The sequence below is a fragment of the Hakea prostrata genome, chromosome 1, assembly GCF_041222555.1.
Source record: "Hakea prostrata isolate BN-2017 chromosome 1, UWA_Hpros_2, whole genome shotgun sequence".
Taxonomy (NCBI): domain Eukaryota; kingdom Viridiplantae; phylum Streptophyta; class Magnoliopsida; order Proteales; family Proteaceae; genus Hakea; species Hakea prostrata.
Window position 1 is genome coordinate 9013512 of NC_142600.1, and position 25842 is coordinate 9039353.

Here is a 25842-nt window from a genome sequence, read left to right on the forward strand (position 1 = left end):
ATTCTATCCGGCTGGAGATAATCTAGATCCACTGGGTTAGTGGCTTGATACCACGGGTAGGACATCTAGCATTTGGACTCATATTCTATCCGACCACAGAGAATCTAGATCTATTGGATTGGTCGCTCTATACCACGGGTAGGACATCTAGCATCTGGTCACATATTCTATTTGGTCGCAAAAAATCTAGATCTACGAAGAATGTGGTGTTTTAAGATTTAAATTTCGTAGATCCTGAATTATGACATGGATCAATTTAAGATTCAAATCAGCCAGAATCCGTTTAAGTATGCCCTTTTTTTCTCTCTAAAAGGTTTTGCCGGAATCGGAATTATCCAAGTTGACTCATATCTGACTGGTTATCTTGCTTCTCTATATTCCTGTTTCAGGCGAGAAAAGAAAGGGGAGAATCAAGAATAAAGTCGGATTTAGACAAAAAAAGAATAAAATGGGACAATTATCGGAATGGGAAAAGCAACCACTAGCATTTTTGTAATATCCGTACAAAATAATGGCATTTTTGGAAGAAAATAAACATAAGAAATCCGAATGAGTGAATGACACTGACACCATAAAAAGGCGGGATTCGTCTAGACGTGGAGTTGAGAATAGAGAGAGACGAGGATGACTTGCCGGTTTACTTCCGAAACGCAAATCCAAGAATCGTGCTATTCCACTCGTCCATTTCTTAGCATTTATTTTTTCTTTTCTGCTTTTCGTCATTCATTGTTTCGTCTCTCTGTATTTCAATATTTATCTTGTGGCGATTTCCTCGCCCTCCGAGCCGTTCGACCGGTCTCATTCTAGTGTCGCAGACAAGGAAACCCTAGCCATTGGATCGATCTGCCAACACAGAAAGCCGGTATTCATCAAATTAACACGAGAAATCACTCACAGAAACGACCAGATCTGTGTTGCAGATCAAATGCAGAAGGCTATTTTCTAGTATAACTTCGGATTCAGTGCATTGACGATCATTTTTTTTTGGCTGTCGCTGTCCTCAAGGTCGAGAAGATAGGGCTCCAATTGTCGTTCGTTTCGCTTAAGGTGACGGTGATCTTATGCTTTTCTGATTACGCTTGGCATTGACGTTTCTTTTCCTTATGATCGAAATTTATGTTCAAAAACCGATAATTCTGAAGGAGACGATGGAGCAATGGAGCTAGTCTGGTCTTGAACAAGTTCGAGGAGATGTTATTCCAATGTTGTTAACTTCATTTGTTTTCTTGGTGGTTATGTATAGGTTTGTTGTTGATCTATAGTTTCTTGTTTGACTGTCGTGGATTTTGATTGCAACAGGCGTAGGAGACCGTTCCTTTATTCATTTGTCAGAGATCCAGAGTTTTTCACAGGGAAGAGGGAAGAGACATTCAAGTAAATTAAGGCGTGAAGAGTTGGAAAGTTGGTGAAATTCTAGTGCCGGTCCATTCTTGAGCTCTCTCCAAGTTTGGAGGCATCGAGGACTGCAAATTTGAGATTCAGCCGATTTTTCGAGGTCTACAAAGAGAGGTATCCCGAAGTTGACATAATTTTCTTCCCAATAATATTTCCAAAAGATATCCGTAACAGCGGGATTTATGAATTATTTCGTGCCAATGAATAATGAAAGCAATCTGTGAGGCGAGCAAGCAAGTATTGAAAGCAAATTGTTTATAATATGAATCAATGTGCAGGAAGGAGAAAGCAGTTGACGCCTTGACGGCATGTTGTCGTAAATAGCGAGGTCAGTGCCCTCCCATCGACCATTATCAAATAATTAATGGTACTTAGATGGGATGGGTTGTCAATTCCGGCCAAAAAATGCTAAATCTCCTGCGGCTGGTTTTCGTTGGTCGAGGACAGAACAGGAAGAAATTCTCCCTGGGCAGTCACTTGTCCACAATAGTATTTAGAAATCCGGAATCTCCTTACAGATCTCTGCGATGCATTCCGGGGATTATTATTTATGACTTCCAGTGAGCCGTTGTTGTCATCAACATCCTGTAATCCAGATCCTTCACGTGTGGAGCCACTACATCCACTGCAGACCCGTCCCACAGATTCCTTTTCATCCTCAATACATGATGATGCTCAAAGCATTTTCATAGATGCAAAGGATAATGATATTATCTCTGTTGGAGATGCTGATTGTTATAGAAAATCTCTTGACTACCCTGATTCTGTTGTGACCTTAGAAAGGTTCCAATCAGCTGATTCCCAATTCTTCCAGTCCTCTTTGTTGGAATGCCAGACAAAGGAAACAAAGCATCCGGTATCCTGGGGAACAATGGAGCTTCAGGAATGCCCATCTACTCATGAAATTTCTGCAAAAAATTTAGTGCAGAATAGGGTGAAATCTCAGCGAATCCGTCAAAGAAGTTTACGAGATGAAGATAATTTTTCACCGGGTGAGAATCCAAGATTAGTTTATGTCAATGATCCAAAGAAGACAGATGACAAGTATGAGTTCACAGGGAATGAGGTTCGAACCAGCAAGTACACTGTCATCACATTCCTCCCCAAGAATCTTTTCATTCAGTTCCACCGGGTTGCTTATTTGTATTTTCTAGCTATTGCTGCACTGAACCAGCTCCCGCCTCTTGCTGTTTTTGGAAGAACAGTTTCTCTTTTTCCTCTTCTGTTTGTGCTTTGTGTCACAGCCTTTAAGGATGGTTATGAAGATTGGAGAAGGCACAGATCGGATCAGAAAGAGAACAATCGAGAAGCCCTAGTACTGCAATCTGGTCAGTTCAAGCTGAAAAAATGGAAGAAGATAAGAGTTGGTGAGGTTGTAAAAGTATGTGCCAATGAATCAATCCCATCTGACATGGTTTTGTTGGCGACTAGTGATCCAAGCGGAATAGCCTACATCCAGACAATAAATTTGGATGGTGAGTCAAACCTGAAAACTAGGTATGCTCGGCAAGAAACAGCATCAACTGTCTTCGAGGAGCAAACTGCTTCAGGACTTGTCAAATGTGAGCAACCAAAGAGGAATATTTATGAGTTTACAGCCAATATGGAGTTCAGTGGGCAGAAATTTCCCCTCAGCCAATCAAACATCATCTTGCGTGGGTGCCAGCTGAAAAACACAGAGTGGGTAATTGGTGTTGTTGTCTATGCTGGACCGGAGACAAAAGCAATGTTGAACAGTACAGCATCACCTTCCAAAAGAAGCAGACTTGAAGGCTACATGAATAGAGAAACCTTATGGTTGTCAGTTTTTCTTTTTGTCATATGTGCAGCTGTGGCACTTGGGATGGGACTCTGGCTTGAACAAGAGAGGAGTCAGCTTGATACATTGTCATACTACCGGAAAAGATACTTCACAAATGGACGCTATAATGGGAGAACATTCAAATATCATGGGATTGCTATGGAGACATTTTTCTCATTTTTGAGTTCCATCATAGTGTTTCAGATAATGATCCCAATATCTCTTTACATTACCATGGAATTGGTCCGGTTAGGGCAGTCGTATTTCATGATCGAGGATAAACATATGTACGACAGTAGCTCTGATTCAAGGTTCCAGTGCAGATCGTTGAATATAAATGAAGATCTTGGACAGATACGCTATGTATTTTCAGATAAGACAGGGACACTGACTGAAAACAAAATGGAATTCCGTAGAGCCAGTGTACATGGGAAAAGTTATGGGAGCTTTTCTAATATCACAGATGATTCAATGGCAGAAGCTTCCATTTCAGGTATAGACATATTCTATTTTGTTCTGGATCGGTCTCTTTTGGTATATTGTCAATGATTATGTGCTACTGTCAGCCTGTTTTGACTTGTAAATTTGATATAAAGCCTGCTGTTGAGTGAGACTCTGAACTGTCAAAATAGGTTTGTCGCTATTACTTTTCAAATTCGTGGAATTGATTAATGTTTTTTGTTTCTTGCATATGTGATCACTCATAGGTTGATGTGATCATTAAACTAAAAGTGATTCATTTGTTATTAGTATTATTTTTTAGCATGCAGATTCCATATAAGCAAAGCATGACTTGTCATTTCATTGTGTAAGTTGTGTAATGGGCTTACCTACAAAGAGTAGGTACATTTTTAAAGATTGTCGTAAAGTTCATACATTTTAATGATTTCTTTTTGGTTGGACAGTTAATATAAATCTTGAAATGGGCTTCCTTCAATGTTTTCTTTCTCCCACTAATAAAATCAGTCTTTCTTATTTGTGTGATCTTGTAATGACATTGTCTTTATCATAGTTGTCACACTTCACAACCGCAAGATAATTTAATGAACTTATGCTTATGTGCAATATAGAAATCGTATTGATGCAATATGCTATATTATATGACTAATGACCCACAACAACAACTCAGCGGTATCCCTACTAAAAAATTGGGTTCGGGTACAAGGATCTTTTAAGGGGGTAAAAAATTGAAGTTGATAATAATAGGAATTTAAGTATAGCCCATGGAGTCAGAAAAACTCAGCTATGTGGTGTCAAGTGTCAACAACATGGATCCTTGCGCTTCTCAAGGCTCTATTTGAGGTCATACTTGGTAGAAGACCCAACCATTCATGTCATTCTTCAACCTGTGGCTATTTTAGCATGTTCAGTCAGGATCAAATCACTCATCCTTACATCTTGTGGCCTCTATTGAACATGTCCCAACCACCTTAGACGACATTCTCTGAGTTTGTCGTTGTTCAGGGTAAGTCCCAAAATGTTCATTCCTCATGTTGTCCTTCGTAGTTTTACTGTACATCCATGTAGCATCCTTATTTCAGTAAATAATAGACAAGAAACAGGAAATGATATTAACATATCTACAAAGCCACAACAAAACAACAGAAAAGACCTTGAACAATAACCATAACGACAATGATGACTTTAACCCCACCACCACCAATGACAAACTCATCCTTAACTCAGTGGAGTTGCATACATGGACGCAAACAGAACTGATTTAGCCTCCATTGGATGAGGTCCAGATAGCCAAGATCATGCTGAAGCCAACTCAAATGGGTTCAAGAAAGTGATGTGAACCAGGGCTTAGGATTTCTGTTTCGGGATTAGCGTTTGAGGTCTAGGGTTTGGGGATCTAGGACTAGTGTTTTATAATTTTATGCTTAGTGTTCTAAGGATTTAGGTTGTACTGTTGTAGGGTTTTACGGTTTAGGGTTTCAGTCTTGAGGTTATGGTTTGGGAATCTAGGGCAGCAAAGGAACTTGGGTTTAGGAGAGGGTTTAAGAATTTACGGCAGCAAAAGAATTAGAGCTAGGATAGGGTTGGGAATTTTGGTAGTCTAGGTTTTATGGAGAAAAGAAGAAGAAGAGGTTGAATGGGGTAGGGTTTTCAAAATAGAAAATTAAGAGAGTGGAAGGGGAATGTGGATAAGTGCTGACTAGTTACTTACCTGTATTATAAGCCTTGTAATGGGCTGTGATGGAGATGGAAAGAAGTAGAGGCAAGCTGCAAGCATCCTTCAAATAGAAAACCCTAGGTTGCTTACTCGATCACATAGAGGTCTCCTACCACTGATGAGAAGCTTTCCTAACGCCTTGCTCTGAATTAGAAACACACTCTTTATTAACTGTAGTCTCAAATATGTAATCTATTACATGTCCGGGCTTTATTTATAGCCTTATTAGAAGTCCTAGTTTCACTTAGTCCACTAGGACTAAGAAACTGACTATCCTAGTTGTACTCAACATGCTAATCCAAATTCAAATATTAATTTTATAACTAAACTAAAAAGACTCCTGTTCATATCTTAGACTGACTTAGACTCTTAGGACTAAAATAAGACATAAGAAGAAGATTATTCTGCCCTTATAACTTAAGTTGGGCAGAAATTTGCATAATCAAACCAATTGTACCAAAATACAAATCTATTTTTGTACTTGGCCTAAACACTAGGGTGCATGGAATAGGCCCATGACCACATAAACTTGCTGAACTAAGTTGATTTTGATAGGGCCCTGGGGTAAGAAAGAGAGGGAGGGGAGAGTTACCATAATTAACAAAGTGGGATTATAAATAGAGGGAAATATGTGAGATGGGTAATGGTTATTCTGTGTAAGGTTTGGGCAACCATTGGCCGAGGGCAGCATTTTGTGAATGCTTTTAGGGGGCGAGTGGCACCATGAAAACCAGTGTTATTTTTATTTTCTTGCTGTAATTCATATCCAGGTAATTCAATATTAATCTAGTTAGGAGGGTTCCAATCAAATTTGTATCAAAGCGTGTTTCGATCCGCAGGAAAGAATGGCACCGGATTATCCTTGTGTTCCAGTGAAGGGAACGTGCAGATATTGCTGATGGAAGTCTTGTTTTTGTATTGGGAACACCAGGTTGAGTATGATTATTGGTGGGTATGGTTCTCCAACATCTAGAAGGCGATGCATTGGAGCAGATTTATTGGAGAAAATGGCCAAAATTCAATTGGAAAAGTTTCAAAGAAGCCCTCCAATTTGATTTTGGCGAAGGAAAGATGTCAAATCTTAGGGTGGAATTAGATGCTGCCTAGATTGAGAGAGAAGGAAGGCTGCAACGGTCATACAGTCTTGGTGCAGAGGATCGCTTGAACGCCATAAGTTCTCAAAAACAAGGGTAGAGAGGAATTCAAACCTGGCTAGTGGCGAAGATCGCAGGATCAGAAAGGGTAGCGGTGAAGAAAGAACTCCAGCAAAACCTCCTGGGGTGAGTGAGGAGAAAACGTGAAAAGAAGAAAGTTTTAAGAGAGTGTAGCACCTGATTATTGGGCAAAGAAGAGCGATTTTTGGCCATTAATCTTGTGTAATTGGAGAGGTGGAATCGCCAAGCTTGGGGATCGTAATTCAGTTTGATTTTGAGAAAAGATGCATCACCGCATAAGAGCGGAGAAAGGCTGGTTCAAGGGAGCGCTGACAAAACCACTGTGGATGGAGGCGCAAGAGACGGTTGCAATACTACCGTTGGAGGAACCACGTTGCGTTGTGGAAGCCATTATTGTGTGATTAAGGTGTCCTTGTGTCCATGACCGAGAAGAGTTGGGAACTACAGCAAGGGTGATGGAAGTTGAGGGGGTTAGGGTTGGAATCACAGGGGAAGAGGAGAAGAAGAAGGTGGACCACGAGTTGGTTGGACCACTGGTCTGGCCACTTAGGCCAGAAACTTAAAACAAGGTATTGGGCCTCAGGAAGCCCAACTGAATCTACGTCCCACCAGCCCAATTTTAATCTGGAGTTTTTTGAGGTACCAATAGATTGGAGATTCACTGGGGACTTAGTGGATGGCTGGGTTATGTCCAAACGGTGGTGAACAAAGTTTTGGAACAGCTTCTGATCATATGCGGGGAAGGCTTGCATCGGGCACCAGTTGTATGCCTGGGCCTGGTAATGGGTTTGCTATTGGGCTTCTGAGAATGTTGCTGAGTTGGCATGGCTGTCTAGCAAGCATGTGAAGATCAAGTTCCTAATTTTCCTTCAGCTTGAGGAGTAGGTGAATTTCAAGGGGCCAGTAATTGATAGGCCCTGGGGTAAGAAAGAGAGGGAGGGAAGAGTTACCATAACTAACAAATGAGGGATTCTAAATAGAGGGAAATATGTGAGATGGGTAACGGTTATTCTATGTATTGGCTGAGCGCAACATTGTGTGAATGCTGTAGGAGGTGACTGGCATCATCAAAACCAGTGTTATCTTTATTTTCTTGCAGTAATTCATATCCAAGTTATTCAATATTAATCCAGTTAGGAGGGTTCTTACCAAATTTCAAAGAGAATTTGGCCAAATTGGTCCTGAACCTGCAACACAATTCCAAGGTTCGCTGTTGTATGTTCATTAAGTGCTTTTTCTGTCCTTGTCATTGTGGTTAGCATGACTGTTTCCCTGCTTCTGAGCAGCGATTGTAGCCCTAGATACTGTATTTGAAATCCTGAATACAGGCCCAGTCAATGTAGACTTTTCAGAGTTGACTTTAACTCCTTTGGGAGATCCAGACACCAGGTTCATGTCCCCTGAATCCTTCTTTTCTGTGATATCAAGACCAGCAACTGAATCTGGTGCCGGTGGTCCCGCCAAGCATCAGATTTGAGGAATTTTTATTATCCTGATTTCTGTCTTGAGTGATTGATGGTTAGAATCATAGAGATGCTAGTAGTAGCTTCATACTAAAATCTTACGACGAATGTGATTTGAGTCAGTTCTTCTCATCCAAGTGCGAAACTAATCTACCTCCACTGTTTTGATCGAACGGTGAAGACTACATCACATACCCACAATCTATTGGCTTCTACCCTCCTCTATGTGTCATTACTTGACAAATTTTCCATTTTCCTTTAATTAATTATGGCCTTTTAGTTCCAAAATATTCTTGGTCTTTTGATTTTAATTCCCTTTGGATCCTTTCTTTCATATTTGATGGCTGAATTACCCCTTAAGGCTCCTTTTATTACAATTCTGCTATTACTCGTATGATCTTCAAATTATTTACTGTTTGGTACTACGTTTTAAGTTGAGTCTTTATTACTTGGGTAGGGCCATAATACACCCAATAGGGTTTTCGACCTGACTTCTGTATCTGAATTGAACTTGAATTTACAAAGCATGTTTGTCAAATCTTACTGTACTTTGTGTTCTGAGCCTGTGATTTTGTTCGCCTTGTTGCACTAGGTGCTGCTGAAAGAAGATGGAAACTTAAATCTGAGATCATTGCTGATACTGAACTTGTGGAATTGTTGCATAAAGGCTTAGATGAAGATGATAGAGTGGCTGCACATGAGTTTTTCCTTACACTGGCAGCTTGTAATACAGTCATCCCAATTCTTAGACGAAAGTCATGTTCTAGCCATCAAATGAGTGATGTACATGAAGATGTAGGAGGCATTGACTATCAAGGTGAATCGCCTGATGAACAAGCTTTAGTTACAGCAGCCTCAGCTTATGGTTACACTCTTATTGAGCGCACTTCTGGCCACATTGTGATTGATGTCAATGATGAGAAAATAAGGTAAGATGCCTTGCTTTTCCACACCATGATAAGTTGGCGACAATGATATTTTAGTTGAATAATGGAATGTGGATTGATGGCACCTGTCCTTCTTAGTCGATTCATAAGCTTTTCTTGTAATGTTGCTACCCATTGACATGGTTTTGAAGTTGGCTTGCTCACATTTTTTTTTAATTATTTTACTTGAAGAACTTTCATTGCTGTGGTAGTGCCTTAATAACATTGTGATTTCTATATCCAATTCAGGTTGGATGTATTGGGTCTGCACGAGTTTGATAGCGTGCGCAAGAGAATGTCAGTTGTAATAAGGTTTCCTAATGGTGCTGTAAAGGTTTTGGTGAAAGGTGCTGATACTTCGATGTTCAGTATCTTAGCAAAACAGACGGATGAGATTCATCCTGGAGGCAATGTAGGTTTTAATATAAAAGATGCAACACAGAGTCATTTGAATGAATATTCATCACAAGGTTTACGCACACTTGTTGTTGCTGCAAGAGATCTTACTGCTGCAGAATTTGAAGAATGGCAACACAGGTATGAGGAAGCAAGCACGTCATTGACTGAGAGATCGACAAAACTACGCCAAACTGCTACTCTCATTGAATGTAATTTAAATCTTCTTGGGGCTACTGGAATTGAGGACAAACTGCAAGATGGTGTTCCAGAAACCATTGAGTCCCTCCGGCAAGCAGGAATGAAGGTCTGGGTTCTTACTGGAGATAAGCAAGAGACTGCAATTTCAATTGGTCTCTCATGCAAACTCTTGACACCAGACATGCAACAGATTGTGATCAATGGTAATTCTGAGGATGAATGTAGACGTCTTTTGGCTGATGCTAAGTCCAAATATGGTATCAAACCAGCAAATTGCAGGAATAAGGATCTGAAACATAAAATGAGTTCTGAAAATGATTACCTTGAGATCTCTAATGAGACGAGAACTTCCAGCATGTCACAATTGCATGCAGGGAAAGCTGTGGGGATGAGACCTCCAATAGCTCTGATAATTGATGGGAACAGCCTGGTCTATATTCTGGAGAAAGATCTGGAACCAGAGGCATGAATCTTTTCCTTCTAAATTATGATATTTCAAGTGCAACTTACATGTTTGAAGCTCTGTATCATACTTGTCATGGTTCCTGTGTGCCCTAAGGTACTGGAGGGGGACTGGTGTCAGGACGACACTAAGAAATTGTATAGGCATCACTTAGTGATTTCTTGACTGCTATGCTCTGTTCTGTTGATGCTACTTAGTTTACACCATTCCCATTGTTTCCTGCATTTTGTTGATTTAATTCTGTTCATAGTTGATGTTTTGGTGATCATGTTTGAAACTGTGTCACATGCAATGTTTTCTTTTCCAACAGCTTTTTGACCTGGCAATTGCCTGTAAGGTTGTGCTATGTTGCCGTGTTGCTCCTCTCCAAAAAGCTGGGATTGTTGATCTCATTAAAAGTCGGACTGATGACATGACATTGGCGATAGGTGATGGTGAGTTTAAGTTTGTTTTGTGTATATCTCAAGTGTTCATTTGCTTTGCAGGGTGGGGCTAGCTGGATCAACTTCTGTGGGAATTTTTTGTTTGTTTTCAATAGAGGGGATTGGCAAAATAGAATTTGTGTCGTCCACCCTAATTTGTTGAGACTTGGGTAAAGGTTAGGTTTATAAGATCTGGGATCCTCATGAAATGGGGGTGCACCACATTTTTCATTTTTCTCATTTTCGGTTGGTTTTCTGTACAACATACTGTTCTGGTCCACATGTTTATTTAGAACTTAATTGCTCTAATGTATTGCTTTGGGTAAATAAAAATTGTGTATTTAGACATTATTTTTGTGCAGTCATACTTTCTGCTAACTTGGAACATTTGTGACAGGGGCTAATGATGTTTCAATGATCCAAATGGCGGATGTTGGTGTTGGATTATGTGGTCAGGAAGGACGACAAGCAGTGATGGCATCAGACTTTGCCATGGGGCAGTTCCGATTTCTTAAGAGATTGCTTCTTGTGCATGGGCACTGGAACTATCAGCGTATCGGTTACTTGGTTCTGTACAACTTCTACCGTAATGCTGTATTTGTACTGATGCTCTTCTGGTATGTTCGCTCTCTTCGATTTATATGTGTGAGGTCCTTTGCATTTGGATTTCCCTGGTGTTGTAAAAGTCTCCACAAATGAATGTAGGTTTCTAGCACTCTTGTAAGCTCTTTAGTATATGGTGTCCAAAGTTATAACTATTTTGTAAATATGGTTCTAAAAACTGGGCAGCAGAATGCCAAACCATTTATTTGAAGAAATTATTTATTATATCCTTTGGACAATGTTCCTTTATGTTACTACTTAGTAAACTTCTTTGCAAATGCCAATTTTCCATGGCAAGCTGATCTAGACTATCCATCTGATGGATGCGTTCACTAGCTAGGAAACACAGGGTATCCATTTAAATGCCAATGCCATTTGACATTATCTTTGCATATAATGTGTATGTGCATGTAAAGCCTACTTCACATGTATTTTGCTTTTCACCATGAATAGTATTCTATTGAATGCAAGAGTGGGTTTTCGGTCTGTGCAATTGGTTAAAATTTTCGAAAGGGAAAATGGTGACGTGGCATGGAATTTGTGGATCCATGATACTCAACTGAGCTTTATCGTGATTTTAGGATAAATGAAACCTGTTCCATTATTTCAACTCTAGTTGTGGCTGTAATGGCTATCTAGTTACTCAAAGGCTGGATTAGGATAAACCTCTTGTTCTGTTAGAATTCAGGAGTTTTGGTGGAGCAGGATTAATGGAATGAGATTTACTCAAAGATTCCCACATAAATTGTAAAATTCAGTCGATTGGATACCAGGGGCAGGGGATTTATGGGAAAATTGTCAGAACATCAGAAATCCTGTAGGAGTCTTGTTTCTTTCATCCCTGCAATCTCATGTTCCCGCTGATTTGGGGGAATTTCCTGTGAGAAAGACAAAGATTACTGTGAGGCTCCAGTGGTTGGAATGTTGTTGACTTTTATGTAGAGCCCAATATCAGAGTTACATTCTCTTCTTCAAGTAAGGCCCATGATCTCCCCAGAGAGGCCTCCAAGGGCTGCAAAAAACCTAGGGTTGTCGTTCAGCACCTTGTGGCCCTCCAGGAGATCGGTCCAAATGAAGGGCAATTTGCTTGTTTCATGGCAGCCCTAAACAAGTCCTTCTGGGAATAGTCAGAATCAGAAGGAGTCTAGCCCTATTTTATCTTGTAATTTATGTCAGTCTAGGATTAGTAGGAGTGCTATTTAAGATAGAAGTTCCTTTTTGTTCTTATTTCAAAGTTGAATACTAGTAGGACTTGTCTAATAAGATTATAAATACATAGCCATTGCTTGTAACAAATCAGTTTAATAACAAGATTGCAAAGTGAGTTACAGCAGAGTGGAGGTTTGATGTGATTTTCTAGGGTTTCTATCCTAAGGGAAATCCTTGTGGCAGAACTGGTGAATTGTTTTCTTCAGTTCAAATTTCATCGCTGGCCTTCTGCAGTTGGTAAGCACTCACCCCTATCCTACGCCTCCTTCCAACTCAATCATTCCATTTTGATGTAGGAGAAACCCTAGAAACTAGGGGACCTACAAAGTGAGCTACTAGATTCTTAGAATTAAACACCTATTCTTGACAGATAGTAAAGAAAGGAATTTGTAGCACTTGAAATCTGATTAATCATGCATGTAAGACGGCTAAAGTAGAGAAATAAACACAATAAGTCTTACTGGTAAGCACAATTAAACAAGAATCAATAGGGAAACAAGGGGATGGGGATTTTGGCACCATAACACTAAATTGAATGCAAGGGTATTAAGAAATTTAAAGAAAAATAGAGCTGTCCTAGTCAATATCAGATTTCTAACAAGGAAATTAACAACTAACAATGTAAAGGGAGTCTTGGGAAGTTTTTGTTTTAAACAAAACCACTGCCAAAGAATAAATAAGAAATATTTTGGGAGAGAAAATGTTACAAAGAGAAGGGAATCCTAGGAAAGGAGAAAATAATATTTTGACGTAATGGCGTATCCTAGGAAAGAGAGTAGGTGATAAGAGAGAGGGAGAGAGAAAAGAAACAAAGAGAAGGGAAGGGAGACTAACAAAAGACAACTAGCTGCCGTATAAGGGAAAGAGGGAAGAAAAGAAAAGAAGGTTTTTTATTTTTTTAATTTTTTTTTCTGCAAGAAAAATAGAACCGTGGGGTTTGGGGAAGAAGAAGAAGATTTCCTGGAAAGAAACTAGGTCTTTTTTGAGAAAAAAGAGAGTAGATCTTTGTAGAGGAGAGCAAGGGGAAGTTTTCTAGTGGGAAACAAGGGTGAAAGGAGGAGAGAGAGAGGTTACCTGGAGAGAGGGGAAAGTGCTGGTTCCACCAGGAGGGTTCCACGGGAGGGAGGGAGGGAGGGAGGGAGAGAGAGAGAGAGAGAGGGAGAGGGAGAGGGAGAGGGAGAGGGAGAGGGAGAGAGAGAGAGCTCTTTTCTTTTTCAAATTCTTTCATTCATTGATTGCCAAAAACGAATTTGATACAAGGTTTAAATAAAAAAATTGATCCCTCACAACCGTACATGTTTAATTATCAAAATAACCCCAACTTAAGTTGTAAATATAACCCAAACTCTAAATAATTCAAAATTGGGCCCAAATAGACTCTAGGCCCAGCCCATAAAGATTCAAACATGAAATTAAAATATTTCAATAGTAAACTACTACCCAACCCATTAAGACTAAGGAAAATAACATGACAAACTGCTTATGAGCAGTGTTTCTCATCGAATCATAGGATCCTAGCAATCCAATAATCTTTGAACTCATCATCCATCCACATAGATGCTGTCGTGGGATGATCTCTACGTCGGTGTCGCCGGTAAACTCGGAACTGCTCACTGATGTCCTCATCACATTTCCTTCCCCTTCCCCCTCTCTCCTCGCCTACGGCCCTACCCCTTCTTTCTCCCCCATCTCTAATTTCTAGACCTCTAATCCCCTCCACAAAATCCCGCCCCCTCCCCTTCCGTAACATTCTCTCCCTACCCTAGCCCCCATTAACCTTTAGAAACCCTAAAAACCTGAAGTTCCTCTTTTTCCTGAGAACCCTAATTTTTATTACTCCCAATCCACACCATAGAAATCCTCCCTTTTAGGACCATCATCCCCTCCCTTCCCTTCGCACTCGACCCCAAGTAGTGGTACTAACTACCCTAGAAACCCTACTAGACCTCTAAACTCGAATATGAAACCAAAACAACTAGGTTCAGATCTAGGTTTTCAATACTCCTAAGTTCATAAGCCCTAACTGAACCCTATGCACCCTCCCTACAAACCCTAGAACCCCTAAAATAGCCTAGAAACCCTTACCGCAGGGTTTTAGAAACCCTACTGGTCTGCTGATTTTCCTTTATCGGATCCTGGTTAGTGGCCCTCATCCTTTGAGGCTGCATCACTTATTCTTTCAGGCTCTTGTGGACCTTGCACCTTGTGCAACATTTCCATCAGTGGCAAAGAACAGCTCATCAGTCGTCACTGGAACAACTTGTCTGTTCTGTGTTTCTGTATGTTTCTTTTCCATTGAGAAATGGAGAAATCTTAATTCTTCCTCATCCAATCAGCAGTGTAAGTGAAAACAGCTAGCTGAGAAGAAAAAACAACACAGCGTTGTCCCAACTTAATGGGGTTGGTTACATGGATCCTGTCCTCCAGTGCGCTCTATTTGCGTTCATAGTTGATACAAGGCCTAAGTCATGCTTGTCTTTGTCACGACAACTTCTATGGTCATTTTTGGTACGCCCCCGGCCCTTTTAGTTCCTTCGATCAGAATTAAATCCCTCATGCCTATTTGGAGAATCCAAGGCCTCCGTTGAACATGGCCATGTCACTTCAAACAACTTTCTTGTAGCTTGTCATGTGGAAGAGGACAGGAGCTCTTCCCAAACCAGTTTTAATACAACCATTTGGTCACTCTATCCTTGCTAGTTTTGCCACTTATCCATCTACATCCCATCTCCACCACACTGACTTATTGATTGTTCATAACTGCCCAACATTTGGTGCCATACATTATAGCTGGTTGTATGAATGTTTAGCAAAATCTTCCTATCAACTTTAAAGGAATTCACCAATCACATACTACTCCGGATTCACCCTTCCACTTAATCCAACCTGTGTTTTAATTATTTATGAAACATTGTCTTCCATATCAACTTCTTTATTTATGACTGAGTCAAGATGCCCATGGTTTGAGAAGCCGGTTTCAGGTGCTGATATGGTAGCCCAGCAAACTTTGTTGAAACTGAGAACTCGCTGAGTTGGTGGACTTTTTCTTTTGGTTTAAATCAAAGCCCTATTTGGGTGGGAACATAAAATTACATTAAAATTCTGAGATACCAAGATTAAACCATTGGGCATCTCGTCTTGGATCTCAAAAAAATGAGATGGTATTGAGATCTCAAATTCTTATACTATAAGACACCTAAAAGTATAGGTTTCAGTAGAACTTATTGTTTATGTTATTAAGACCCTATGAGATACCTTAACAATCCATGTATAATTGGAGCAGTGCCTTTTTTTTTGCTTCCTTAATAGAAAACGTTTTATATTCACCCAGAAGTAACACCATAGAATTGTGCATTGCCCTGCCAGGGTATAAACTTCGTGAATGTCTGAGGTTTCTTGTTTTCCAGCTTGAACATGATGCATTGCATTTTCACTTGAAACTTTTATTTTTTATCTGTAATTACTCTGGTTGTTTATTAATGATGTCTTGCTGCCTTCTTTGCAGGTATATATTATACACAGCCTTTTCAACAACTTCTGCATTAACTGATTGGAGTAGTATGTTATACTCCGTTCTCTATACTTCTGTTCCTACCATTGTTGTTGGTATTCTGGACAAGGATCTAAGTCATAGGACACTACTCAAGCATCCAAAGCTTTATGAAGCAGGGAATAGGCATGAGAGTTACAATATGTACCTCTTCTGGATGACAATGATTGATACTCTGTGGCAGAGTCTTGTTCTTTTTTATATCCCTTTTTTCATCTATAAGGAGAGTTCAATTGATATATGGAGTATGGGCAGTCTGTGGACAATTACGGTGGTTGTTCTTGTGACTATCCACTTGGCAATGGACATTCAACGTTGGGTTTTGATTACTCATATTGCAACTTGGGGATCTGTAGTCATGACATGTGTTTGCATGGTGATATTGGATTCTATTCCAATATTTCCGAACTACTGGTTAGTCATATACCATTTATATGTCATAGATATGTATTCAGTCATTTGTGCTTGAACCATTTTTCAGGTCCTAAATAATCTACTTCTTTTGCAGGACAATTTATCATCTTGTGAAGTCAGCTACCTATTGGTTCACCATCTTACTTATAATTGCCATAGCATTACTCCCTCGATTTCTTTTCAAAGCTATATACCAGTTTTATTGGCCTTCAGACATTCAGATAGCTAGGGAAGCTGAAATACTGAGGAAATGGCCTGAATAGCTGAGTTCAAAACCGTTCAAGTTAACTAGTATGTTGCTTTCTTCTGGAAGAATTAAAAGCTATGTGGTTCACCATGTTTAACCCACCACATTTGCTCCTATGGAGCTGATCTTCAGGATGTCCATGGTAATCTGTGCTTTTATTTTCTATCATCTTTTAAAATTAGATCATGTGAAATGATGGTGCAAATTCATTCATAATAGGATAAGGAAACAATGATCTGAACAAGTATTATGCATGTCAGAATATCATATATGTTGCACAATAGTTATGCATATATCATCACTTCATCAGAATGTTCTTTAGGTTTAACTAAATTATGAGTTTTTAGCATACTCATAAGAACTCTAGGTGTTAATATTCGAAAAATCCGTATGGCATTTAATAGGGTAATTTAATTGGTTGGTTATCACATTCATTAATTCATATGATCTTTAACTAATCGTTGTAGTCATTTTTCAACAAAACAAGTCTATGATTTATGCATGCCTTCTAAATAATGGATGAATCATGAACCTATTCCTCAGTTAAGAATCAAGATAGTGGGGTGTTGAGTGTTGACCATTGAAGGGTTGGTCAGTCGGTAATGACTGGCACCTCTTAGTGGAAGAGGTCACGGGTTTGACGCTCCCTGTGGTATTTGTAAATTGTAATAGTCCCCACCCCCTAATATAAAGCTACCAATTCCTCCCCCCTCCCCCCCCCCCCCAAAAAAAAAAAGTGGAAGAGAGATAGTGGGCTGTTGATGTGGACAAGTCAGCCAAAAGATGTATTTCATCAGAAATAAGCCTTGGGTTGTTGATGTAGCCCTAGATTGAAGAGGTTCCATCTTCCCGGACCTCGATTCAAAAGTTTAGGGTTTTAGGATTTAGGGGTAGTTTATCGATGTATGCAAGAACCTAGGTTATAGAGGTTTGGACAGGGAGGAAGCTTGTAGAAAAGATAAGGATAATATGGGGATGATCCCTGAAGTTGGGACAGTTCTAACAATTGATTGATGTATATCTAGGATTGAAGTTTGAGTTTCTGGGGGAGTACAAAAAATAAAGAAGGGGTTTTAACACCTTGGATTTTGGATGCTATTCTGATGTGTATTATATTGAAGGAAGGGCATGACATGTATAGGCTATGGAATGGATTTCCAATGGATTCCAATGGTTAGGTTACGGGTTTTAATGGCTATGGTTTAGGGAAAATGAAAATAGAGAAAGATAATTTACGGATTGGGGAACTTAGAGGAGTAGAAGAAGAATATTGAAGATATGGTGACCCAACTTCCCACTGTTTTGAAGATCACCAGGTGGACCGGTTGACGAAGACCTTGACCTCATACAAATTTTCAGCAATAAGAGAGAGGGGGGGGGTGGAATTACACAACGATGCAATGCCCATTGCACCTTACTGTCCTCAATTCCTTTTTGGTATTGTCACCTATTACAACCTTACATAAAAGACTTTGAAATAGACTCCTATACTGAAAAGGAGAGGCCTAACCCAATCCGTGACCTATCAGGTGACCTAAGCTGACTAGGTAAGTGAAATAAAAAGGGAATTGACTTAATACTAGACTATTACCTAAACCAATGAAATAAGTCACATTTTCCTACTTTTAAGTTTTAACCCATTTAGGCCTGTCAGGTTGGCCAATTGCAAATCATTCTCATGGAATCAAAATCCAAATACATACATGATCCTGTCCTGGACTCGTACTTTAGAAAGCCCAATTCAGCGATGGATCTGCATCAGTTGGGTTACTGAAGTGTTGGCTTTTGATCCCGTGAGGTTTCGCTATAGGGGACCACTTTGATAGGCGTAAATTGGCGTAGAATGTAGGAAAACGAGCTTTACTTCATTAGATTAGTTAGGGTCGTCTTCTGAGCTAGTTTCTTTCGTTAGGGTCGTCTTCTGAGCTAGTTTCTTTCATTATTGTTGTTTCGTAGTCTGTTTATGTTGTCTTACTAGTCAAGGGTTGGGTAAAGCCTCTCTTTTAGTGTTTTGAGTCTTCTAATTTTCAGAGTCTACAGCCCATTCTTGTCAAGTCAGCTCAAGGCAGTGGAGGAGTACCTAATTGCTTTGGCAACAAGGCACATGTCTAGGCATTCTCAGGGCAACCAAGGTGCCGAAGTTTTATTCTTTATTTCCCTTTTCTAACATTCATTAGTATGCTAAAATATTTATTTTATACCATCAATATCGAGATTAAGCTACATCAAATATAAGTCATTTTAATCATATTAAGCCACTTCAAGTCATCAAAAATCAACATAGAACTACAGTACAAAACCTAAGAATGAAATGACATTGTGTGAAGTAATGTAAAACTAAGATCAAGGATGATTTAGCCCCAAATAACCCACAAACTGAGAAATAGAATTAAGGACATACATTAGTAACTGAAGATCACTCACAGTAATGAAGGTGGACTGGTTTGAATTGTAGGCTTCAACAGGTTGATAACTATCAAAGCAGTAGCAGCTGGTGCTGGTCTTGAAATCAGGTTGAGTTCAAACAAGAGAAGAATAGAAGAAATAGGAAAAATTAAAAGTAAAGGGATAAAGGTGGTTCAATTCTCTTAGCTTGGTTCCTTAGGTATTTGGCTCTCAACACCACGGTCCTCTCCCTTTTAGCTCTCAACAGCAAGGTCCTCACCTTTATCACTTAACGAAGAGACAAGAAAATAACATAAAACATAAGATATTATGATTTATGAAGTGCTAATATAGTAATATTTGCTCTCCAAGTTACATTAAACATAGAAACTACTAGATTTTTCTGAGCCAACTAATTTTCTCAGCAATAAACAACATAAAATTAATAAAATAGTCCAATCAGAATCTAGGATATAGAAACTAAATATAATCTATTAAGGTCTTTGCTCATCCAAAGCTGCAGACTCTAGTAGGTCCCATCAAATCTTCCCGTAATATCTGTTCACGTGAACAGTGTTTTGGCTCTTCTAGATGCCCAGCTAAGCAACTCATTGGCCCTATGGCCCAAGGGGTTGGTTAAAAAGTGAACCAGTCCTATTCTTCTTAACTCTTCTGTCATATTTCTTGCCAAACAGTTAGGCATCTACATTAAGAAGTTTATAATAGACAAAACATGCATGGTTTTTACTGTTCATGGAATTGATCATTGTCTTGGTATGCCTAGTTTTCTATTTGGTTTATATTTTCTTAGAAAATATGATCTCATCTGTAAATAATTAAAATTGTTCTCAGTTTCGAGAAATAGTTTTATTCACTAAGAAGTTTGACTGATAAAATGATATTTTAACACCGGACTTTTGCATCAGGTAGAACATAAAACCAGCTTCCCAGCAATCTAAGAGGACTTGAATCTGATTTGTATTAAGGAGTTATGTTCTTGTCAAACCTTATTTTAATGTGTGTGACTGCCAGTCACTTCGAATAAATTTTATGTACCAAAACAAATTAATTTTTTGCCACACCAACTACACCTTTGGTTTTTAGCAATATTTTACCATTCTAAAACATTAAGGGAAAATTTTTATTTGAGAATAACTCTAGCATCAGTAAGTTATAGGTTTCTCCTATTATTAAAAATGTAGTTTAGCATAAGTTGAATTAAGTTCTTATTTGTAAATAAGGACATTGTGTCCAGTACTAGTAACACGGTAGTTGCCTAAACCCAAAAATTTTGCCTAAGTGACGACTATGCTGCAACTGGTACAGGAATCACAGTTGATTAGATTGGGGTCGAAAAAACTTACATTTGTGCTTCTCTTTGTGAGAGTATGTTGAGATGCCATTTCTGAGAGGATGGTGAGAGGCCGTGATCCTGAGTTTGAGGAAATTACCTGTCTTTCTTCTTCTTCCCTTCTTCTAGGTTTGGTGGAATGGTTTCCTTTATATGAATCTCATGTATCCAACATGTATCCCATATCCCATCATGTAGCAGTTAAATTTGATTTTTTTTGTAGTAATTATTTTGGGAATGAAAATCGTTTGATATTGCTGTAGTTGGGTTGCAAGCGGGTCAGATTTAAGACCCCAGCCAAACATTAAAAGGGCATATCTAGTGCACCAGGCTACTGCCACTGCAGGGGTGAGGTTTGTAGCGTATTCAGCCGTACTCCTGCTTTCATAGAGTGTGGGTGTTGCTCCACTCTGACCATGTCTTCACAGCTTCAAGTCTAGGAAACAGCCCAATCCAGCTCTAGTCCAACATTAGATCTCTTTAATTCAGATCAGGCCCAGCCCAATGAAGGCTAGATTGGGATATCTCAGCCCAGACTAAATTCTGCCAGCCTAACCCAACTCAGCCATAAGTGATCTTACTTCAGCCATGCTCTGATCTTAGCAGACATGAATCATGATTCAGGGCCCCAGTTAGTAATGCAGCCTTGGAGAAATTTAAGGGCCAATCAAACAGGATCTCCAAAGGACCAGATTGAGAATTGAAAGTCTGTATTTGGGTTTCTAGAAGTCCGTTGGGTTGGAAGTATGTTTCTTGAAAGTGGCATTTTCGGTGAAGGTGGAGTTTCGTAGGATTTCAGGGTCTTAATCGTTGGATGGCTGTAATGAGGATCGTGTAATGGTCTTTATGGTGGCTGGCTACTGTAGTGAAGATATGGAGGGAAGTTGGTGGTTGGATGGGTAGAATGATGGGGTCAAGTTGTGTAGTGTTTTGTGGAAAATAGATATCCAAGAAAGGGGATCAAATCTTGGATTTTGAATGGGTGGATCTGATGTGTAGGCTTGATGGAATCGAGATTGTCTAGTGGTTGTTTGATTGCAAATTTGATAAGAAAATAATGGTTATTTAGGTTTGTGATGGGATGAGGTAAGAGTTTTGGGGCAACCCGAGATCACTTGTTATGGTTGTGGTACAATGGGAATGAAGATTTGATGATCAGATTGGGCTTTGGTAGAATCTTCTCAAAAGTAAACCTTAGTTCGATTCTTGAGATTAGGAGGGAGAATACCATTCAACTCACTGTATGCAAATTCTGACTTTTTTTTCTTTCTTTCTTTTCTTTTTGTTTATTTTTATTGTGGTTGGCACTTGGTATGATTCTTGCAGTGCCATAAATGATTGCCACAGAAATGAGGAAGTAATATTTAGAGTTGAGAAAGTAAAACATTTCATGCAAATTGCTCCATGATTTTGAGGAACTCTTACTTAAGAGTCCTTTCCCTAATTTAGAAGTTAGATCTAGTTGTACTAGGGAATTTTAATCTAAATAGGATCCCTTAGTTGAGGCCAAGTAGGTTTTCTTTGTTCAAATACCCTAAACCCTAGTTTCACTTGAACACTCTTAGCTCCCTAACCTCTCAACCAAACCCTAAACCCTTTGGGCCCTTCTTCTACACCTTGTCTACCTACTCTACATACCCTAACCATATCCAACACCTCAAGAGTCCTATTCCAACTTGGAGACCTATTTTCCAAGCCCTAACCTCTAGGATTTAATTCTGAAACTACAAAACAATAAAGACAGAAATAATTCTGGCCTAACTGAACCCCCGAATCATCCCATGTTTAACCCTAGAAGTTCTAAAACATAGAAACCCATTAATTGTGAAAATTCTGCAATTGCATCTCTGTTAAACAGAATACTTTTCTGTTCAGATCTAGCTGCAGGGATCTTAGTGTTTTGGGTGCTATTTAGCTGCTGTCCTTTGAAAACCAGACCTAAACATCGAAGTATCGAGCCCTAGATTTCCTGCTGCTTTCTTAAAAATGGGTCTTACTACTGTCCCTGTATTCCAGGTTACTTCACCAGTAAAATGCAGGGATCCCTTTTTTTTCTTTCCATTCAGACTCTATTCGTTTGAGATAATGGCTAGTATTGCTGTTTGGCTGCAATTCCAATCTTGAGCCCAAGCTGGAGATCTGGTTCTGTTTGATTTGTCCCTTTCTCTCCATGATCCTGGCTGGTACCTCCCTGAGCAGCCAAAGCACTAACCTAACTTCCATGAATTTTTAATGTTGGTGGTGGGTGAGTAAAAGAGCGAAAAGGAGCACATTTGCTTTTGACAGAATTTCCCTTTCCTTTTGCACCAAACAATTCCCCCCTTTCTTTTGTTTTCCTTTTTATTTTTTCCAAATTTCCCTTCCGGCTGTTGTGTGGTGGTGGCAGGGGTTGTTGGAGGTTTTAATGGTGGTGTGAGATGAAAGAAGGTATTTGGTTCTTTTAATTGGATAGGGGAGAATAGGTACTGCATGTCATTGCAGCAGCATTGTCTTCAAGAAAAATTTAATCCTGCTGATATCACTATTCGACAGTCATTCACTACTCGCAGACAAAAGGTTGATTTTTCTACTTGATAAGGGGAACCACTGATAAGTGCCATTCGAATGGGTAGGACATTAGGAAAAGGGCAAACCTTAGGGGATGGAGCTGATGGTTTCCTATTCTTTTGTTAAATTTCTTTTTCAGTGAATAGGAATTCTGTGGAAAACATGTTTGGGAGCTTCTTTTTTTTTGGTTTTATTGTTGTCATAGTTGCGCTGGGAAAACTGAATACCCAGCATAGCCATTGATAGGCCAGGTCCCTTCTTTTGCCTTCTTTTCCTTCATGCATACTTGTTTTGCCCTCCAAAAGTGATTGTGGGTTCTGCACGCTGGAGTCTAAATGGGTCGACATATTTCATATGAATCAGGACTTAGGACTAGGCCCTAACAATTTTCAGATTAAAACAGAGAAGCTTCACTCAAGATTTTATGGATTTCAACAGTTTTTGTGCTGTGGATTCAGTATAAGGTCTGGTGGACTCCAGGTTCAGGTACTCCTTTTTTTCCCATTAAATTTCCTGTGGGAGTGGGGGAAGGCTGCACCCATTATTCAGGTTGATTCCTGACTGTTTTGTTTTTCTTCCTCCTCTCCTACAATCCTTCTTTGATTTGGGTCAGATCTGAACCTTTCAAATCCTGCTAGTTTTCTCTTTCAGGTTTGTATATGCTTTGTTGTTATATTTCTAAGTTTTTGTTTTACATTGACCTCAATTTAATCTTTGTATTTTGCTTCTGGTTTTAGTTTCAATTCCCAGAACCCCTAGAGCTTTCCATCGATTTCGGTAATCCTTCTGCTACTCTACTTCTCAATTCTGGTTTTCTAGATCTGAGTTACTATTACTGATCTTTGCTTCCGTTTGCTGATTTATCCTGATTTTTGCACTCATTGCATTTTGGTATGAAACTCCAAAGCCTTTTTACCAATTCTACTGTTTGATGGAGTTTTAAATTTCTGAGATGCAATATGAGAACTCCTAGTATTCAAATCTGACCATTGGGTTTGCATCCGGTTTGACTAACCTAGCATTCTTTAGCGTTTAGAATTCCATAATGATTCTCCTGCAAAATTTACCAAACTCACGTGCGTGCATGGACATCTACACATTGACCCTGAAAATTGTTAAAAATTAGAAGGTAAAATTTTAGAGCTCAACTACGTAGTGTTGTTGGGAGTTCCACAATGTACCCTTTTCTAGTCAATATCTTTCCACAATTTGTGTATGCATTTTGCAAAATGATGTCCGTTCTAGTATTGTCCTCTCTTGACGAGTCGTCTGAACTAATCTTCTTGGTTCTTGTCCTATCAGATGAATTTCGCATGCCAGCAAGCACAAAGGAAAATGGTTACAAGCCGGCGTGTGACCACTGCAAGGGGAACATTCACAGAAAGCTGTAGAGCAAAGCCCTGCAGGAATTGTGTTCGATGATGAGTGAGATCGTCAAATCAAGCATGTATTGATCTTACATTTATTTAAACATGGGAGCTTATGGGTAGGATTATATGGAGATCACGGGGTTAAAAAATGGCTACCAGGGGAAATACATATACATAATCTGGATCAGCATCTTTCAGTTATAGGAATTGTAGATTCTTTAGTTTCGAGAGATAGGATCCAACCATCTTCAGTACCGGATCACATTTAACAAGCCATGACTACATCCACTGATCGGTGAGCCACGTTGCAGTGTTACACTGGAGTAGCGCCTTCATGGTCCCAACCTCAATTGTAGAAATATAGTTTTGTATTTTTCATTTCATAGTGTTACCGTAGCCACACACAACCATAGTTTCATTCACTTTGGAAATGAGTAATTAAGGGAATCTTGAGGCAGGTTTGTGTAGAATCCATGTCAAATTTGTCAACTACAATGATGCCATTTTCAATTGTGTTGGTCTGTTGATGTAAATATATTGAATTTCTTTTCTTTTCTTACCCCTCGTAAGTAGCGTATTTTCTGATGATGCCCAGGTTTTCACGTGAGGTTCATGAAGTGGCATCACCAGGGATCTAGAAGATTGAGTTTGGGTATTTGGGGGTTATTTTATTGAAGGATTGGCCGATCTGGTCCGGTTCCTGGATCTGGATCTGTGATTCATAGTCCTCTATTCTATGTATTCATTAGTGACTAGGACTCCTTAAGGGCCTGTTTGGTTACTTGAGTATGGAGATTTTAAATATCTTGAGGTTTCAAATCTATAGATTTTAAATTTACAGAGTTACAGTTCAAAACATCAACTGTTTAGTTAGCCTGAATCTGTGGAATGAAATATGTAAATTCATCTTGATTTTGTGAATGCATGAATATTTAGTGCTTTTATATTAGTGTAAAAAGGTGAATCTCTAGATTTTATGAATCTAATGATTCACACAATCAAACAGGTATAAAATTCTCATTTATGTAACCAAACAGGCCCAAGAAATTTTAACAAGGAATTTCACCCCAGTAGATTTTTCCCTGTTGGCCCAAAAAAAAAAGAGTAAACTTTTCCCTGGAAACAAATTGTACCTTGTTAACTGGCCAGGAGGTTAGCGCCCCAAGATTTTACGACCATTTCCAGGTATGTGAAAAGTTAAACAAGTTCTTTCACTGGTTCATATTAAGTAATTAAACCAAAAGAAAGAAAACAGAGAATTCAACGCAAGTATTAGGTGTGCTGGTGGCCTTTGATTTAATCACTTTTCGGCTATTTATTGTTAGTAACATGGAAGGAATTGGGGGTGGGGGACCCCCCGCACACGCCCGGGGGCCCCCCCCCCCGGTTTTTTTTCCTGTTTTCTTTTTGGGTTTCCGGCCCCCCAAAAAAAGGGGGTTTCCCCCAAAGATTTTCCCCCTTCCCCCCAACCCCACCACAAGAAAAACAGCGGGTTTTTCCCCCCTTCCTCCCTTTCAGGTTTTCCCCCCAAAAAACCCCCACAAAACAACCCCCCAAAAATAACTCACACACCCCACCCCCACACAAATTGAAATTTTGTAAAACTTTTGAAAAACAAAATTTGACGGCACGGAGAACGAGAAAGCGGGAATGTCTTGCAATCAATTAATCCCCTAATTGTCCTTGACTTCTTCACGGACGTCAAGCCCTATCCGGTCTCCCTGGTGACCCTTACTTAAATCCCTACG

The 25842-nt window shown here is 39.4% G+C and overlaps 1 protein-coding gene across 3 annotated transcripts; it reads left to right on the plus strand.

The window, feature by feature from the left end:
* Positions 1-621: 621 nt before the first annotated feature.
* LOC149027242 (phospholipid-transporting ATPase 1-like) lies at positions 622-25372 on the plus strand. 3 transcript variants are annotated; one of them, XM_089160822.1, is made up of 10 exons: positions 622-1047; positions 1300-1509; positions 1674-3689; positions 8603-8939; positions 9186-9996; positions 10307-10430; positions 10816-11035; positions 15736-16194; positions 16289-16583; positions 24690-25372. In XM_089160822.1, exons 3-9 carry the CDS (start codon positions 1946-1948, stop codon positions 16455-16457), a joined length of 3864 nt encoding a protein of 1287 aa, XP_089016948.1. In that variant the 5' UTR covers positions 622-1047; positions 1300-1509; positions 1674-1945; the 3' UTR covers positions 16458-16583; positions 24690-25372. The 3 variants fall into 3 exon arrangements, with proteins under 3 accessions (XP_089016948.1, XP_089016941.1, XP_089016957.1); XM_089160815.1 differs by lacking the exon at positions 24690-25372 and adding an exon at positions 24027-24667; XM_089160831.1 differs by lacking the exons at positions 622-1047; positions 24690-25372 and adding exons at positions 1062-1204; positions 24027-24667.
* The last annotated feature ends 470 nt before the right edge of the window (positions 25373-25842 follow it).